General features: G+C 47.9%; 2 protein-coding genes and 1 long non-coding RNA gene across 4 annotated transcripts in view; 2 read left to right on the plus strand and 1 right to left on the minus strand.

The window, feature by feature from the left end:
• Ing4 (inhibitor of growth family member 4) overlaps window positions 1-7,971 on the plus strand; it is an 8,647-nt gene extending 676 nt beyond the window's left edge. The window contains exons 2-8 of one of the 2 annotated variants that reach the window (XM_031383415.1): window positions 2,793-2,864; window positions 5,599-5,765; window positions 5,930-6,044; window positions 6,202-6,307; window positions 6,515-6,662; window positions 6,903-6,964; window positions 7,073-7,971. In XM_031383415.1, coding sequence (XP_031239275.1) covers window positions 2,793-2,864; window positions 5,599-5,765; window positions 5,930-6,044; window positions 6,202-6,307; window positions 6,515-6,662; window positions 6,903-6,964; window positions 7,073-7,112 — 710 coding nt within the window. In that variant the 3' untranslated portion in view covers window positions 7,113-7,971. The remainder of the gene's footprint in view (window positions 1-2,792; window positions 2,865-5,598; window positions 5,766-5,929; window positions 6,045-6,201; window positions 6,308-6,514; window positions 6,663-6,902; window positions 6,965-7,072) is intronic. The other variant, XM_031383416.1, reaches the window with a different exon arrangement.
• A 334-nt stretch (window positions 7,972-8,305) lies between these two features.
• On the minus strand, window positions 8,306-8,635 carry LOC116099595. The gene is made up of 2 exons (XR_004122311.1): window positions 8,518-8,635; window positions 8,306-8,410 (listed from the first exon to the last, which is right to left on the minus strand). It is a non-coding gene; the product is annotated as an uncharacterized LOC116099595 (long non-coding RNA).
• Window positions 8,592-15,069, plus strand: part of Acrbp (acrosin binding protein) — a 13,832-nt gene continuing 7,354 nt past the window's right edge. Inside the window, exons 1-6 of the mRNA XM_031383414.1 lie at window positions 8,592-8,762; window positions 9,050-9,265; window positions 9,458-9,552; window positions 9,973-10,093; window positions 12,003-12,459; window positions 13,170-13,302. Coding sequence (XP_031239274.1) covers window positions 8,720-8,762; window positions 9,050-9,265; window positions 9,458-9,552; window positions 9,973-10,093; window positions 12,003-12,459; window positions 13,170-13,302 — 1,065 coding nt within the window. The 5' untranslated portion in view covers window positions 8,592-8,719. The remainder of the gene's footprint in view (window positions 8,763-9,049; window positions 9,266-9,457; window positions 9,553-9,972; window positions 10,094-12,002; window positions 12,460-13,169; window positions 13,303-15,069) is intronic.

Here is a 15,069-nt window from a genome sequence, read left to right on the forward strand (position 1 = left end):
GTGTGTGTGTGTGTGTGTGTGTGTGTGTGTGTATGTATGTATGTATGTAAGAGACTGGGAAGTGAGAAATAGGCTGGGGATATATTAGACAGACTTTTATGCAACTCTACCTGGTCATCTTAAAATAGCGTATTGATTTTAATAAAAGTAACTGATCAAATAATGGTAGCAGTCCAAGTCAGAAGTGCAGACCTGGTCTTAGAGAATGACAGAAAGTTTTAGATATTAAACGTGACGCTGGGCAGTGGTGGCGCACGCCTTTAATGCCAGCTCTTGGTAGGCAGAGGCAGGCGGACTTCTGAGTTCGAGGCCAGCCTGGTCTACAGAGTGAGTTCCAGGACAGCCAGGGCTACACAGAGAAACCCTGTCTACAAAACAAAACAAAACAAACAAAAAAAGATATTGGACATGGCAAGACTGATTGAATGACTTTGTGATTGAGAGAGGAGGAAAAATCCAAAGTGAATTCTGCTTGGAAAATAAACTCTATCAGCAGTGTAGGAGATTCAGGAGTAATAACAATATATTTAATCTTTGCCTTAGAAATAGGCATAAAATCTGACAGTGAGATTATCCAGAGAAAAGACTCAGAGACAGTAAGAAAGACAGTGAGCTCAAGAAAACAGTAGTTAAAGGATAGGATGTCAGTGCTGGCTACAGGAGTCCTCTGACCTAGTATTGACAATGCTAGGAGGCAGTACGGACTGCGTCAGAGGAAGGATGAGTCATTGGATTTGGTGATCTGTTCGTTACTAATAATCCTAATGAACTGGTCACAGGCTTCAGAAAGTTCGAGTAGCAGAAGCACCCTCTTGTTTTATCTTTTTAGAGTCTAATCTAGCCCAGGTTGACCTTGAACTCGATACAAAGCTGACAGTGACCTTGTGCTGCAAAACTTCCTTCCATCTCCCCAGTACTATGGATTATAAGCAATACATTTGAGGACTAATATTCAGGACCAACATTTTTTACATTTGAGTTAGCTTTACAGAAACACAAGTTTGGGTAGCACATACCTTTAATCCCAGCACTTGGAAAGATCTCTGTGAGTTTGAGACCAGCCTGGTATTATATAGTGAGATCCAGGCCAGCAGAGGCTACATAATGAGACCCTATCTTTATATTTATTTAGGAGATGACATTAGACCACTTGCCTAACAAGGGGAAGCCCATGGGATTGAGGTTCGGCCTCCACCACCAGAGGGGAAAATGAGGCTGAGCTCTCTAGAGAGATTTTGTCTTTTGTGGAGAAGCTTAACTAGTATCGAGTTCATTCAATTATTTCCTTGACACGTTCTAAACATGAGGGGAGTTTAAAATTGATCCAGGCATGTGTCTCCTCCTTGAAGGCTAGGGAAGCATACCTAAAGTAACTGTATTAATTATTTAGTTATGGTTGGATAGATACTAAAAATACTAGCTAGACTATCTTCACAGCCTGTCTAAGTAAAGGCATTTGTCGGAGTCTGGGAAAGTCCGATTTTGCAACTGCACTTTGAAGAATGAGAAGTGGAGTGGGGGAGGTGGTATGGTGTGGGTGGGGTGAGGAAGACAGGACTCCTGGGAAGCTGCTGGCAAGTGTGAGGCACCTAGAAGGCCAGTGCTTGATCAAAAAGAGCAAGAAGATGTCAAGGCTGAGCAAGCCAAGCCAGGTAGGACGTGTGGAACACAGCCATAAGTTACTGGAAAGTTTCAGGGAGCATGATGAGTGCTAAGGTTGAGAGCAAAGAAGATGGAGGTATAGCTGGGCGGTGGTGGCGCAGGCCTTTAATCCCAGCACTTGGGAAGCAGAGGCCAGCCTGGTCTACAAGGTGAATTCCAGGACAGCCAGGGCTACACAGAGAAACCCTATCTCAGAAAAAAAAAAAAGAAAGAAAGAAAAAAAAAGTTTCAGGTTTGCTGAAAAAGAGGAGGGAGGATCTTCTCTTTTGAGAAAGGGCAAATGAATCCTGTCACAAATAAATACCTCATTTCAGGGCTGGCCATGTAGCTCAGTTGATAGAATGCCTACCTGACATGCAGGGGACCCTAGGTTTGATCCCCAACACTGCATACAGCCGGCATATTGACACAGGACTCTTAGGACCCAACACGTGAGAAGAATCAGAAATTTATTATTGGTCATCCTTGGCTACAGAAACCCTGTCACCAAAGCAACAATAACAACAACAAAAAACAAAAAGAAAAAAGAAAAAAAATCCAGTTCTGAATGAGGGGAAAACTGAACCATACTTCATTTTTTAAATGCTGAATTACACTTAGAAAAGTATTTTAATGAATTACTTTTTATTAACTATACATCCATGGGAATGGTGTCTATGTGTGTGTGTGTGCATGAATGCATGTCCCTTTGTAACTCAGAAACATTGTATCCCCCAGAGCTGGAGTTATAGGTAAGCCACTCACTATGGGTGCAGGGAACCAAACTCTGGAGCTCTGGAAGAGCAGACAGTGCTCCTATCTGCTGAGCATCTCTCCAGCCCCTAAACTTTACTTTTGTCTATTTTTTTGTTCTTTGTCTTGCCTTTTAAAACAATATCTTATGGCTGGGCAGTGGTGAAGCACGCCTTTAATCCCAGCACTTGGGAGGCAGAGGCAGGCGGATTTCTGAGTTCAAGGCCAGCCTGGTCTACAGAGTGAGTTCCAGGACAGCCAGGGCTACACAGAGAAACCCTGTCTCAAAAAAAAAAAAAAAAAGAAAAGATACCCATAGCAAGCTGAGGTATAGCGGAGTGGCAGAGCACTTGCGAAGACTTGTGTGTAGTCTAGTAACTATTTATGTCTCTTCCCAGGTATTGAAAACCTCCCGTTTGAATTACAGAGAAACTTTCAGCTCATGAGGGACCTAGACCAAAGGACCGAGGGTATGTACAGAATAATAGGCCTTTGTTGATCACCGTGGGTTTTCCTGCTTTCTGCTACCGTACCATCTGGTGAACTGACTTGTTTGGGGGAAGGGGTTGTGTATGCACGTATGTATGTGTGAATATATATCTGTATGAATGTTTGCCTGTATGTATGTCTGTGTATCATGTGTGTGCCTGGTACACAGAGAGACCAGAAGACAGTATCACATCTCCTGGAGCTGCAGCTCTAAAGTTGGTTGTGAGCCACCATGTGGGTACTGGGCTCCAAACCCAAGTCCTCTGCAAGAACAGCCAGTGCTCTAAACCACTGAGCCATCTCTCCAGCCTGACTTTCATGGAATCCTTAAAAGATGATCATGGTCATCCTCTTTTCTACTTTTTCACACCAAACGAAGTATTGAGACTATGCCTCAAGAATTGAGTGTTGCCGAGTTGGCAAAACAGTTCAGTGGATAAAGGTGCTTGCGGCTAAGCCTGATGGCCTGAGTTCGATCCCCAGGACCCACACAGTAGGAAGGAGAGAACCCCCCGGAAGTTGGTCCTGTGACTCCAACCTGTGGGCCATTGTACACACTCATTCACACACATACAAGTTATGCACAAAATAAATAAATAAGGTTCAGGGGTGTTACGATTCTTGTGCCTTCTTCCTCAAGAATTGAAGATACCAAGCCTAACCATTTCTCCTGGTTTTGTTTGTTGCTTTTGCGTGAGAAGAAGTTATACCTCATTGCAGTGTTTGCTATTACCAAACACACAGCACTTGAGACTGCGTAAAGCTGCATGGTGGGCCTCGGACACTTGGCTGAGGAGCGATTAAAGAAAGGGAGGGCATGGTAACGTAGGCAGGTAAACCTCGGTGGGTTTGAGGCCAGCAAGGGCTAGAGAGAGGGACCCTGTTGGGGGAAAAATCTGAGGTCATCCTCAGGTACATGTCCTTGTCTACGTGAGACCTTAAAAAACAAACAAACAAACAAACAAAGTAACCAATAGTAATAAAAGGGAAAAAAAATAGCCGGGCGGTGCTGGCGCACGCCTTTAATCCCAGCACAATTGGGAGGCAGAGGCAGGTGGATTTCTGAGTTCCGGGCCAGCCTGGTCTACAGAGTGAGTTCCAGGATAGCCAGGGCTACACAGAAAAACCGTCTTGAAAAACCAAAAAAATATAAAAAATTAAAATAAAATAAAATAATAATAGTAGTAATAATAATAATAAAAAGGGAAAGGAAGAAAACAAAAGGCATCAGGTGACATGAGGAGTGCTGTGCTGTGTTCCTCAACTCATAGACACGTTAGGTGTCGGCTCAGTCCTTGGATACGGACCTGACTCGGCTCTACTGAGGTGCCCTCCGGGAGCCTCAGGAAGGCTGCACTGGGATGCGCAGGTCGCTCTGCTCCAGTTAAGGTCCATTCTGAAGGATGTGTAAGTCTTACTATGTAGCCATATTCAGAGACCTAACAAGCCAGGATGTGATTCCATGTCTTAAGTTGCTCTGGCTAATGCCTTCATGGATGTCACCTAACATCTGAACATCTGCTTCTGACAGCTGTCTGCGACATGGTTAGAACCAGCTGGATTCCTTTGCAACCCATTCTGACTCTTGATTCTGTGTATAGAGACCAGCTGGAAACTACAGAATTGTCTACTTTTCCCACTTCTTCTAAAGGCCTAGAATGCAGTGATATATGGGCACTGCATGTTCCCAGATGCCCTTGCACTGCCTAGTGCTGTGCTGGGTTACAGTCAGTCTTTTGTCTCCTTCCATTGTCCTTTTTATGAGCCCTGCATAACGCTGGGGGTAGAGATCGTCAAGTCAGTGTTACGGACGTCACCAACCCTCTAGTATTAAGGTGTTTTGAGCAATATCTGAGATGAACAAACAAAAAAATGACAAGAATTGTAAGCAAGTTATGAGCGATGAGCAACATAAGATGAGTAAGCTGGATTTGGTGGCTCACACCTGTAATCTCAGCATTACGGGGGCTGAGGCAGGAGGATTTGCTTCTGTTTGAGGTCAGCCTGGACTATATATACGTATATATATATATAGTAAGTTCTAAGACGCCTTGAGTGAGACTTGGTACTCAGAAAACGGAAAGAAAAAAGGAGGGTGGATGGGCAGGATGCAGAAGCAGCATTCCTTGAAGGAATCAGGACCTAAAGTTGACGTGTCAGACCCCACACTCTGCCTGCTTAGGCAGGAGTGTCATACATTCAAGGCCAACTTGAGCAAGACCCTATCTCAAAGAAAGAGAGAGAGAGAGAGACCTGGAGCCAGACCACCAGTGAGTGACAGCCTGGTCTGCAGGAGGGAGGGTAGGGCTGTTTGGAGATGCTGCTAAGAAAGAAGATGGTCTTTGGAACCAGACTCACAAGGCAAGCAGCAAGCAAGCCCTGCAAAGAAGCATCCAAAATGGCATCAGAAGTGCGCTCATGTTAACATGTGTGCTTATAAGCTGAGTATTAGGAAATCTAAGGCAGGAGGATATTCCAAGTTCAAGGCCAGGCTAAGCTACATACTGACAAGTGTCTCAAAACAAACCAAAAAAGGCCCAAATAATTTGAGTATGTTGCATTTCCTGAATACAAGGCATAGTACCAGTCAGTGTTCAGTACAGTTACCTTGGAAGGTTTTGATGGCCAATGGAAAAGGTCCAAGGAACAAGACGAAGAAGTATGTTTCATCTAGCCACCAGGGACAGTTGTGACCCAGGCCTGTCTCTGTTGTAGACCTGAAGGCTGAAATTGACAAGTTGGCCACTGAATATATGAGTAGTGCCCGCAGCCTGAGCTCCGAGGAAAAGTTGGCCCTTCTCAGACAGATCCAGGAGGCCTATGGCAAGTGCAAGGAATTTGGTGACGACAAGGTGCAACTGGCCATGCAGACCTATGAGATGGTATGGCCCTGTTCATGGCTTCCCACCTACCTCCCATCTAATTCTCAGGTCTCCTTCAGCTGTGTTGGGATCTGTTTTGGGTCTGGGAGATCCATCAATCTATCTTAGCTGTTTTCTTTCATCGGAACCAGGCATGGACCTCTCTGCCTCTCCTTCCCCCACAGGTAGACAAACACATTCGGCGGCTGGACACAGACCTGGCCCGATTTGAGGCTGATCTGAAGGAAAAACAGATCGAGTCAAGTGACTATGACAGCTCTTCTAGCAAAGGCAAAAAGAGTGAGGAGGGGGCGGGGCTGTGAGATTCGGGCAAGGAGTCAGAGGGAGAAGAGGCCAAGTCCAGCTATGAGGGAGCAGCACTGCCTGGATCAGGAACAAAGAGGACTTAACCCATCTTTTTGTCTCTGCCTTCCGGCTTACCCTTTCTTCCTAAAAGGCCGGACCCAAAAGGAGAAAAAAGCTGCCCGAGCCCGTTCCAAAGGGAAAAACTCTGATGAAGAAGCCCCCAAGGCTGCCCAGAAGAAGTTAAAACTTGTGCGCACGTGAGTATACCAGAGGATGCCCGCCTCCCAGCCAGCCCTGCCTTTTGCCACTTTCCCTGTCTTCTGTGCCAGTAACTCTGTCAGTGTGGTATCTGTTGGACAGAGAAGCCACACCTCATGTGCCTCACCACAATCTTCTACCACCTCAGAGCGCAGGTTGTAGCTTCCCTTCCTGCAGATGACATTTGTCTTCCTCTTGGCATACAGAAGTCCTGAGTATGGGATGCCCTCAGTGACCTTTGGCAGTGTCCACCCCTCTGATGTGTTGGATATGCCTGTGGATCCCAACGAACCCACATATTGCCTTTGTCACCAGGTCTCCTATGGAGAGATGATTGGCTGTGACAACCCAGATGTGAGAACTGTTCCCTCAGGGTTGGGGGAGGAGCTCTGAGGGCGTGAGTAAGAGGAGGAGGTGCCTCTGTTCAAGAGAGGGATGCAGAATGGAGTGGTGGTTGGACTGGTTTGCTGGGACTTCAAGGAAGTTTCTAAACTGTAGTAAAAGGCACCCTCATCTCAGGAGCCTGCAGGTGATCCTTCCCTCCACCCTACTCAGGTCCCTCCCCGATGACTGTGTTCCATCCTCCTTTTCCAGTGTTCCATCGAGTGGTTCCACTTTGCCTGTGTGGGGCTGACAACCAAGCCTCGAGGGAAATGGTGAGTGACAGCTGTGGCAGGAGCTGGCAGAGCCGTCCCATGTCCCAGCGCCCAGTGTGAGAGAGACACAAGCATCTCTCACTTTCTGCTCTCCATGTTGGGTTTTAGGTTTTGCCCACGCTGCTCCCAAGAACGGAAGAAGAAATAGGTTTCCCTGGATTCCATTACAGACTTCTTCTGACTCCCCCAACCTGGGCTAGTGGACAGAGTGGAATGCCTGTGCTGGGGGCAGGGGGCCCAGGGAGATGTGGTCAGTGCAGTACTGTCATCCCCTCCCCCTTCTCCCCACTCGGTGCTGAGGCTGCATCCAAACCCCAGTAGGGAGGGTGCCACAGCCACTGAAGGCATGAGCTCTCCTTCCACCTCTCCCTCAGAGGGAAATCATCCCACTCACTGTCCTTTTGCCTCCGCGGTGAGGTTGGTGCTGAATTTCAGAGGGAGGGTCCTCTTCATCCCCCTTGCTTTGACTTAAGGACTAGGGCAGTGGGGTGGGGCGCTCTCCCAGGCCCCTCAGTCCTCCCCCCATTGGGAGCTAGGTAGACAGACTGCCTTCTCTGAGCTCTTCCTCTTCTCCATGGGGTGAGATCTTCTAGGTTGTTTGGGCTGTGGCCTAGTTGAGTGGTTACCCCAACCTCTATGGCCCCCCGGGATTTATGCCGCCTTCGAATGGGAGAGGGACAAGGTGGACAGCAGATTACTCACGTGTAAATGGAGTTGGGGTAGGTAAATAAAAGCTATCCGTGCTAGCCTGCTGTGTTTATTGTAGAGACTGTTTACGTATATGTGGTAAGCATTCTTTTTGCATCCTCTGGATTGGATGAGAGGCAGGAAGATGACTCGCCAGAAATAGGACAAGACATAAAACCCAAAATGGTCCTGTCCTGTGGTATCCACATCTTCTCCCTGGAGGGGTGCCTTGCATCGGGGGACTCAGAATTTTGTAATTACGTATCTGCTCTCCATAAAACACCTTTAACCCAATTCTAATAAATCATGTATTTGCTTTATATGTGTGTGCTGTGATAGTATTAACTTGATTTCTCCTTCTAAATACAAAATAGATACAAAACAGGTATTTTCTTCCCATCTCCCAGTGAGTTATGTTGGTCCCCTTCCTCTTGAAAGAGTATCCCTTGGACCACTGAACCATGTGTGCTCGCCTTGGTCAGCCCTGTGTTCTAAAATGAATAAAATGATTTTAACTTTGGGCCTGTTTCCTACCTAAGAGATGTCCTCCCTAGTTCCTCCCCCCTCCCTGCCTTCAATTCCGACATCCAGCTCTACTGCCCACAGTGCTGCCTATACTCAACAGCTAGGTCTCCATAAAACCGCCGACGTTGCTTCGAGAAGCCCACCATCTTTATCTGAAGAATGTGTGATGGTACACACCTCCAGGGTCTAGGGGTTAAGTGACAGGAAGTAGGACGCAGACTCGGAGTTACAGCTCTGTGGTAGGAGAAGCAGGATTTTAGGTTAATTTCCCGGCAGCACAAAAATAAATTAGAAGAAAGGTGGTACCGAGCAATAGAGGTTCTATGCTGTTGAAGACTGACCAGAAGGGCTGCTGTAGCCTGTGGCCCGCTACTGGTGCTGCTCAGAGGAGTTCACCTCGAGGCCTGGCCCCGCCCTCACCTTTTGTGACGTAGCTGCCGTGCCTCCTGCCATAGCGCTAGCAGCCCGAGGACCCACGCTCTCCGAGGCTTGGCCCGTTGGAGGTCGCTTTGTTGTGAAAACCCGGGTGGATCTTCCCAGACCATGATGAAACTAGCTGCTGGCTTCCTTCTAATGCTCCTGGAAGGTGAGAGGCTACGCTTGGCCCGTTGGAAGTTGCTGTGGTCTGAAACCGCGGGCGGATCTTCCCCAGGGCACCTTTATGCCCCTGAAGGGCCCTGCCCCCTGAGCTCCCTTTTTCATGAGTTCTGTCTCCAGGTGCTTTGAGTTGGACCTGATACAAACTTGGTTGGTCTTTTATCTCTTGTCCCTAGAAGCCTTCCGCCGTAGTCATCAGGCATTACCCAAGACACACACACACACACCAATTCTTAGTTCATAAGGTCCATTCTCATCTGACCCCTTACCCCGCAGTGCTGCTCCTGCCTGAAACACCTCTTTCAGCTGATGAACCTGTAGCCTCCACTCCAGGCAGTCCGCTCTCATCCACTGAATATGAACGCTTCTTCGCCCTGCTGACCCCAACCTGGAAGGCAGAGACCACCTGCCGCCTTCGTGCAACCCACGGCTGTCGGAACCCCACTCTCGTTCAGTTGGATCAATATGAAAACCACGGATTGGTACCAGATGGTGAGGGCCAGACCGGTGGGAAATGTAGGCATCCAGAGGTCACCTAGGCTTAGGGTAAAAGCTTCGTGCTCATATGAGAGTCTGGAATAGCTGGCAGCTCACCCCAGAACCTGTTCTCGTTCTTGGAGACCTTGACTCTGCCCTGGCCTTCCCGTAACCAGCCCCTCCATGGGCCCTGCTGTCCTTCCTCAGGTGCTGTCTGCTCCGACCTCCCATATGCTTCCTGGTTTGAGTCCTTCTGCCAGTTTGCTCAGTATCGTTGCTCCAACCATGTCTACTATGCCAAGGTCAGAAAGGTTGGATCTGGTATCCAGGGCCATGGGAGCACTGCGGGGCTGGGAAGTTGAGGAAGGACTCTGGGAAAGTCCTCATTTTAGTGCATGCTCGCTATCAGTGGGCCAAGGTGGGCATAGTCTCACCTTGAGTGTTCATGCTGGCTGAACCATCCTCATTACTGTGAGTGAAGGAGAGAAGAGATACAGGAGAAGGCAGAGTCATTATGCTTTTTATTCAAGTCAGCTGGAAAAGAGTGTGAAGGCCGGCAGTGCCCTAAATAAGTGCCTTTCTTAGAGCCTCCCTCGGGGAGCCGAGTGCCTTCCTCCCTGCCCAGGAGATGCATGACTGGATGGAAGGGGACTGAGGAATCTGCTGGGGCAGGAGTGGCTGCTCTCTGGGAAAGGCATTCCACTTCCCTTCTTTCCTTGCAGAGGATCCGGTGCACCCAGCCAGTCTCCATCCTCTCTCCCTACACTCTCAAGGAGGTGGACTCCTCAGCAGAAGTTTCTTCCCCCACGTCCATGACCACCCCCATTGTGTCCCATGCCACAGGTGAGATCTCCCAGACTGGAACCGCAGTTCCCAGCCCTGGCTTGGCAGCTTACAACAGTCTGTAACTCCAGTCCTGAGAGATCCAATGCCTCCTTCTGGCCTCCACAGGCACTGCATGAAGTGGTGCACTGGCATATATTCAGGCAAAACACCTATACGTGGAAAATGAAAATATAAGCCCTCTGGGCCTTTTATAAATTGATATCTTCATTTTGGAGAGTATTTGGACTGGGAGTACAGCTCCATGGTAGAACATATACTTATGTTCTAGACATATATTCTATGCATGAGGCTCTGGGTTTGATTCCTAGGTTCCCCTCATTCTAACAGAAGGTGTTAGTTGTTAGTTCTTTAGAATACATGGTGTTCTCTAGGTGAGATGGATAAAAGGTAACATTTGCCATAAGAGTTAGGGAACAGGTACCCTTGTAAGACGGTGGGGAGGTGACAAAAAACACCAGCACCAGTAATGTCCTTGTTTGTACATAACGTGTTCAGTGTGTGTGTGTGGCGATCAGAGGTCATCACTGGGTGTTTTCCTCAGTTACCATATTTATTTATTTTGAGACAGGGTTTGACTATGAAGTCCTAGCTGGCCTGGAACTCACTATCTAGAACTTTCAACAATCTGCCTCTTTCTCCATAGTGCTGGCATTAAAGGCATATATCCCTATTGCCAGTTTAGACCACCTTTTTTTTTTTTTTGGTTTTTTGAGACAGGGTTTCTCTGTGTAGCCCCGACTGTCCTGGAACTCACTCTGTAGACCAGGCTGGCCTTGAACTCAGAAATCCGCCTGCCTCTGTCTCCCAAGTGCTGGGATTAAAGGCGTGTGCCACCACTGCCTGGCGACCACCTTATTTTTAAGATTGGGTCTTTCAATAAACTTGGAGCTGGGCTGGAGAGAGAGCTCAGTGGTTAAAAGCACTGACTGCTCTTCCAGAGAATGGGGGTTCAATTCTCAGCAACCACATGGCAGCTCACAGCTGTCTGTGACTCCAGCTCCAGGTGATTCAACACCCTCACACAAACTGTACATGCAGGCAAAACCAGCAATGCACACAAAATAAAGATAAACATATCAAAAAAGAAAAAGAAAAGAAAAGATAGACACGGGGTTAGAGATATAGGCTGGTGGTTAAGAGCACTGACTGCTCTTCCAGAGGTCCTGAGTTCAAATCCCAGCAACCACATGGTGGCTCACAACCATCTGTAATGAGATCTGATGCCCTCTTCTGGTGCGTCTGAAGACAGTGACAGTGTACTCGCAACTCACATACAAAACAAAACAAAACAAAAGACATAAAAAAGGAAGGAAAAAAATAAAAAAAGAAACTCAGAGCTGCTGAGCATGATGGCACAAGCCATTTGTCCTAACACCAGGAAGCAGAGGGAACTCTGAATTCCAGACTAGTCAAGATTACATAGTGAGACCTTGTCTATAAATAAATAACTGATAGAAAGCTGGAGCTCACTGGCAAGCCAGTGAATCTTCAGCAGCTTCTACCTCCTAAGCACTGAGATTCTAAACATGTTACCATACCCAGCTTTTATGTAGACTTTAAGTGCTGAACTCAGATCGCCACACTTGCAAGTGCTTTACCAACTGAGCTGCCTCCCCAGCCCCAATTTCTTGATTCAAAACAATACAAACAAACAAACCAAACAGACAAAAAAGCTTGTGTTAACATTGCTTCAAGATAGGATCTCATGTAATTCCAGCCTCAGGCTCAATATGTAGCTGAGCTGGTTGGACTTGAAGTCCTGATCCTCCTGTCTCTACCTCCCAGCTACTGAGTTTACGGGCCTGCACCTTCACAGCTGCATATACATCTGTGGTTTCTCCAAGGGATGAAAGTCTGATCCCTTCTTTCTCTTCTCTCTCCTGGTCCCTCCTCAACCCTGCTGCAGTCACAGAACACAGGGCCTTCCAGCCTTGGCCTGAGCGGCTCAACAACAATGTGGAGGAACTGCTGCAGTCATCCTTGTCCCTGGGAGGCAAGGAGCAGAGCAGTCGGAGGCCAGAGCACGAGCAGCACAAGCAGGAGCAGGTCCAAGAACATAAGCTAGAAGAGGCACAGGAGCAAGAAGAGCAGGAAGAAGAGGAAGAGGAGGAGGAAGCAAAGCAAGAAGAGGGTCAGGGGACAGAAGGTCTGGAGTCAGCATCCAGACTGCAGTCAGACACGGAGCCCAAGTTTCAATCTCAGTCTCTGTCTTCCAACCCCTCCTTCTTCACTCCCCGGGTCCGAGAGGTGGAGTCGGCTCCATTGATGATGGAGAACATCCAGGAGCTCATTCGGTCCGCCCAGGAAATGGATGAAATGAACGAACTGTATGATGACTCTTGGAGAAGCCAAAGCACGGGCAGGTACAGGAAATTGTGACTTCTTCATGGGCCCTGCCATCCCTGCTGCCTTCTTTGGAAATGCGAAGCCTGCTTACCAGCTCTGGTCTCCGGACCCACTCAGACCTGCTTAGGCGTCAAGCACAGCTAGAAATGGCAGGCCCCTCCTGTTCTGTGCCCATCCTTGTTTTAAGCCTCACCCTGGGTTCTGGTCTTCTCTCTGGCCTTGATTAGCACTAAAGCCTTCAGAAAGTTATTTCTCCATCTTGTTGTTGTTGTTGTTCTTTAATATTTACTTAAATTTACTCAAGTGTATATGTGTATGACTGTGTGTGTGTGTGTCTCTGTGCGTGTGTGTATCTCTGTGTGTGTAAGTACATGTGTGCAAGTATCTGAGGAGGCCACAAGAGGGCGTCGGGTCTACAGGAAATGAGTGGTTGTAAGCTGCAAGAGTGGGTGCTGGGGACCAAACTTGGGTCTTCTGGAAGAGCAACAGGTGGCTTCACTGAGCCATCTCTCCAGCCACTGTTTCTCCATTTTGTACTTCAGTTCCTCTTGTAAAAGTAGACAGTTGGTCCAAGGTCCTCTTAGGCTCCAGAATGGAGCCCCTCTGCTAAGCATGCTGAATAGTGCATATGACCAAGAGCAAGTGCTCAGCGGAGGGGAAGAGTGGATGTGGCTTTCTGCCCCAGCCCTCTGGCCCATCCCCACCAGTCTGTACTGTCTTCTTGCAGCCTCCTGCAGCTGCCCCACACGGAGACCCTGATGGTGCTATGCTATTCCATTATGGAGAATACCTGCACCATGACTCCCACAGCCAAGGCCTGGAGCTACATGGAGGAGGAGATCCTTGGCTTCGGGCATTCGGTATGTCCACCATGCTAGTTAATGGACATCCCATGGGCCTGGCACTGTGTGAGCCATGGGTGAGGGGGCTGGGTGAAGAAAGCATGAGACCTAGCTGAGGTTCCTTGGAAGGACATCTATCATAGAAGAAGGCTCAGGACCTAGTCTAGAAGCCAGTCTGGTCTGGAATGCATCCTTCAGCTCTTCAAATTGTTAGGCTGTAAGCCATTCCTTGAATCCTCTTCAGCACCTTCAGTACCTAGCTGTGCCTTAGATTCATTCACCTCTCTTTCTTTCCAAAATGTCCCTAGAACCCATTCCTGGTGAGTCTGGGGATGTGGGTTGTAGTCCGAGCTCCTTGGGAGGCTGAAGCAGAGGAGCCACAAGCTCGCTCTAGAACAGGCCATAGAATGAGGTCAACTGAGGGAAACCCAGGTGCAAAAAAGATAGAGGGTTGAGGAGGAAGCTCGGTGCTAGAGCACTTGCCTAGCATGCAGAAGACCCTATGTTCAATCCCCAGTACCAAAAATCAAAATATAACGGAAAGCACTTACATGAGGATTTTCCTAGAAAAACAGAACTGATAGTAGAATTGCTTACACGATACAGTCTATATGGTCCAACAATGGCTGGAGAGGCTGACAGTCTGGTAGCTGCTAGATCTGTGAGGCTGGATGCCCCAGCAGTCCCAACCTGGCACTGAAAGACTGAGGAGTCCTGGAGAGCTGCCAAAGAAGCCAGTGAAGGAATGTCTCATCTGCATGATAGATGGCCTTGCCAGCAAGTGTGAAGGCAAGCAGGCAAAAAGCAAAGCTCCCTTCTTCCATCTTCCTTTGATCTGGGCTACTGCCCACATTTAGGATCAGTCTCCCCTTCAACTGGTCAAGAAAAGTCCCCCACAGGAGTCCCCAGTGGCTTGTTTTTAGTCGGTTTCAAATCCAGTCAAGTTGACAACCAAGATTAACCATCAGACATTCACCCCTTGTCAAGTGACATCCAACCATAGCTCTTCATGCTGTGCTTCATTTCCAGATGAAAACAGTGACAAGATTATACTTCTGCCTACACGTGACACAACTGCCCCACATCTAACTAAACACTAAGAGTAGGTGGCAAAACCCCTTGAGGAATGCTTGGTCTTTCAGTGCCCCATAATTTACATGCAATAATATATACCTGCAACACTTTAAACACTGATGGTGTCTCAATGGACGTTACATTACATGATAAGGAAATAGAGGAAAGAAAGCACAGATATCTGCTTAATATATGTGTGTCTGCACAAATGTGCTCTTAACAAGCTAGGTCAGGCTGGACAGTGGTACACGCCTTTAATCCCAGCACTTGGGAGGCAGAGGCAGGCGGATTTCTGAGTTCGAAACCAGCCTGGTCTACAGAGTGAGTTCCAGGACAGCCAGGGCTACACAGAGAAATCCTGTCTCAAAAAACAAAAACAAAAACAAAAAACAAAAAACTAGGTCAGGAGCGATCGTCATTTCTGTGAGTGACCACAAGGCCTTCGCTGATTTTCTTTTCTTTACTTTTCTTTTCTTTTCTTTTCTTTTCTTGGTTTTTCAAGATAGAGTTTCTCTGTATAGCTCTGGCTATCCTGGAACTCACTCTGTAGACGAGGCTGGCCTTGAACTCAGAAATCCACCTGCCTCTGCCTCCCAAGTGCTGGGATTAAAAGCGTGCGCCACCACTGCCTGGCGCCTTCGCTGATTTTACCTTCTGTTCCTCATTTAGTATTTCCTCCCCTCAGGACACACCTGGGAAGGCCTTGGCTCT

The sequence above is a fragment of the Mastomys coucha genome, unplaced genomic scaffold (assembly GCF_008632895.1).
Source record: "Mastomys coucha isolate ucsf_1 unplaced genomic scaffold, UCSF_Mcou_1 pScaffold20, whole genome shotgun sequence".
Classification (NCBI taxonomy): Eukaryota; Metazoa; Chordata; class Mammalia; order Rodentia; family Muridae; genus Mastomys; species Mastomys coucha.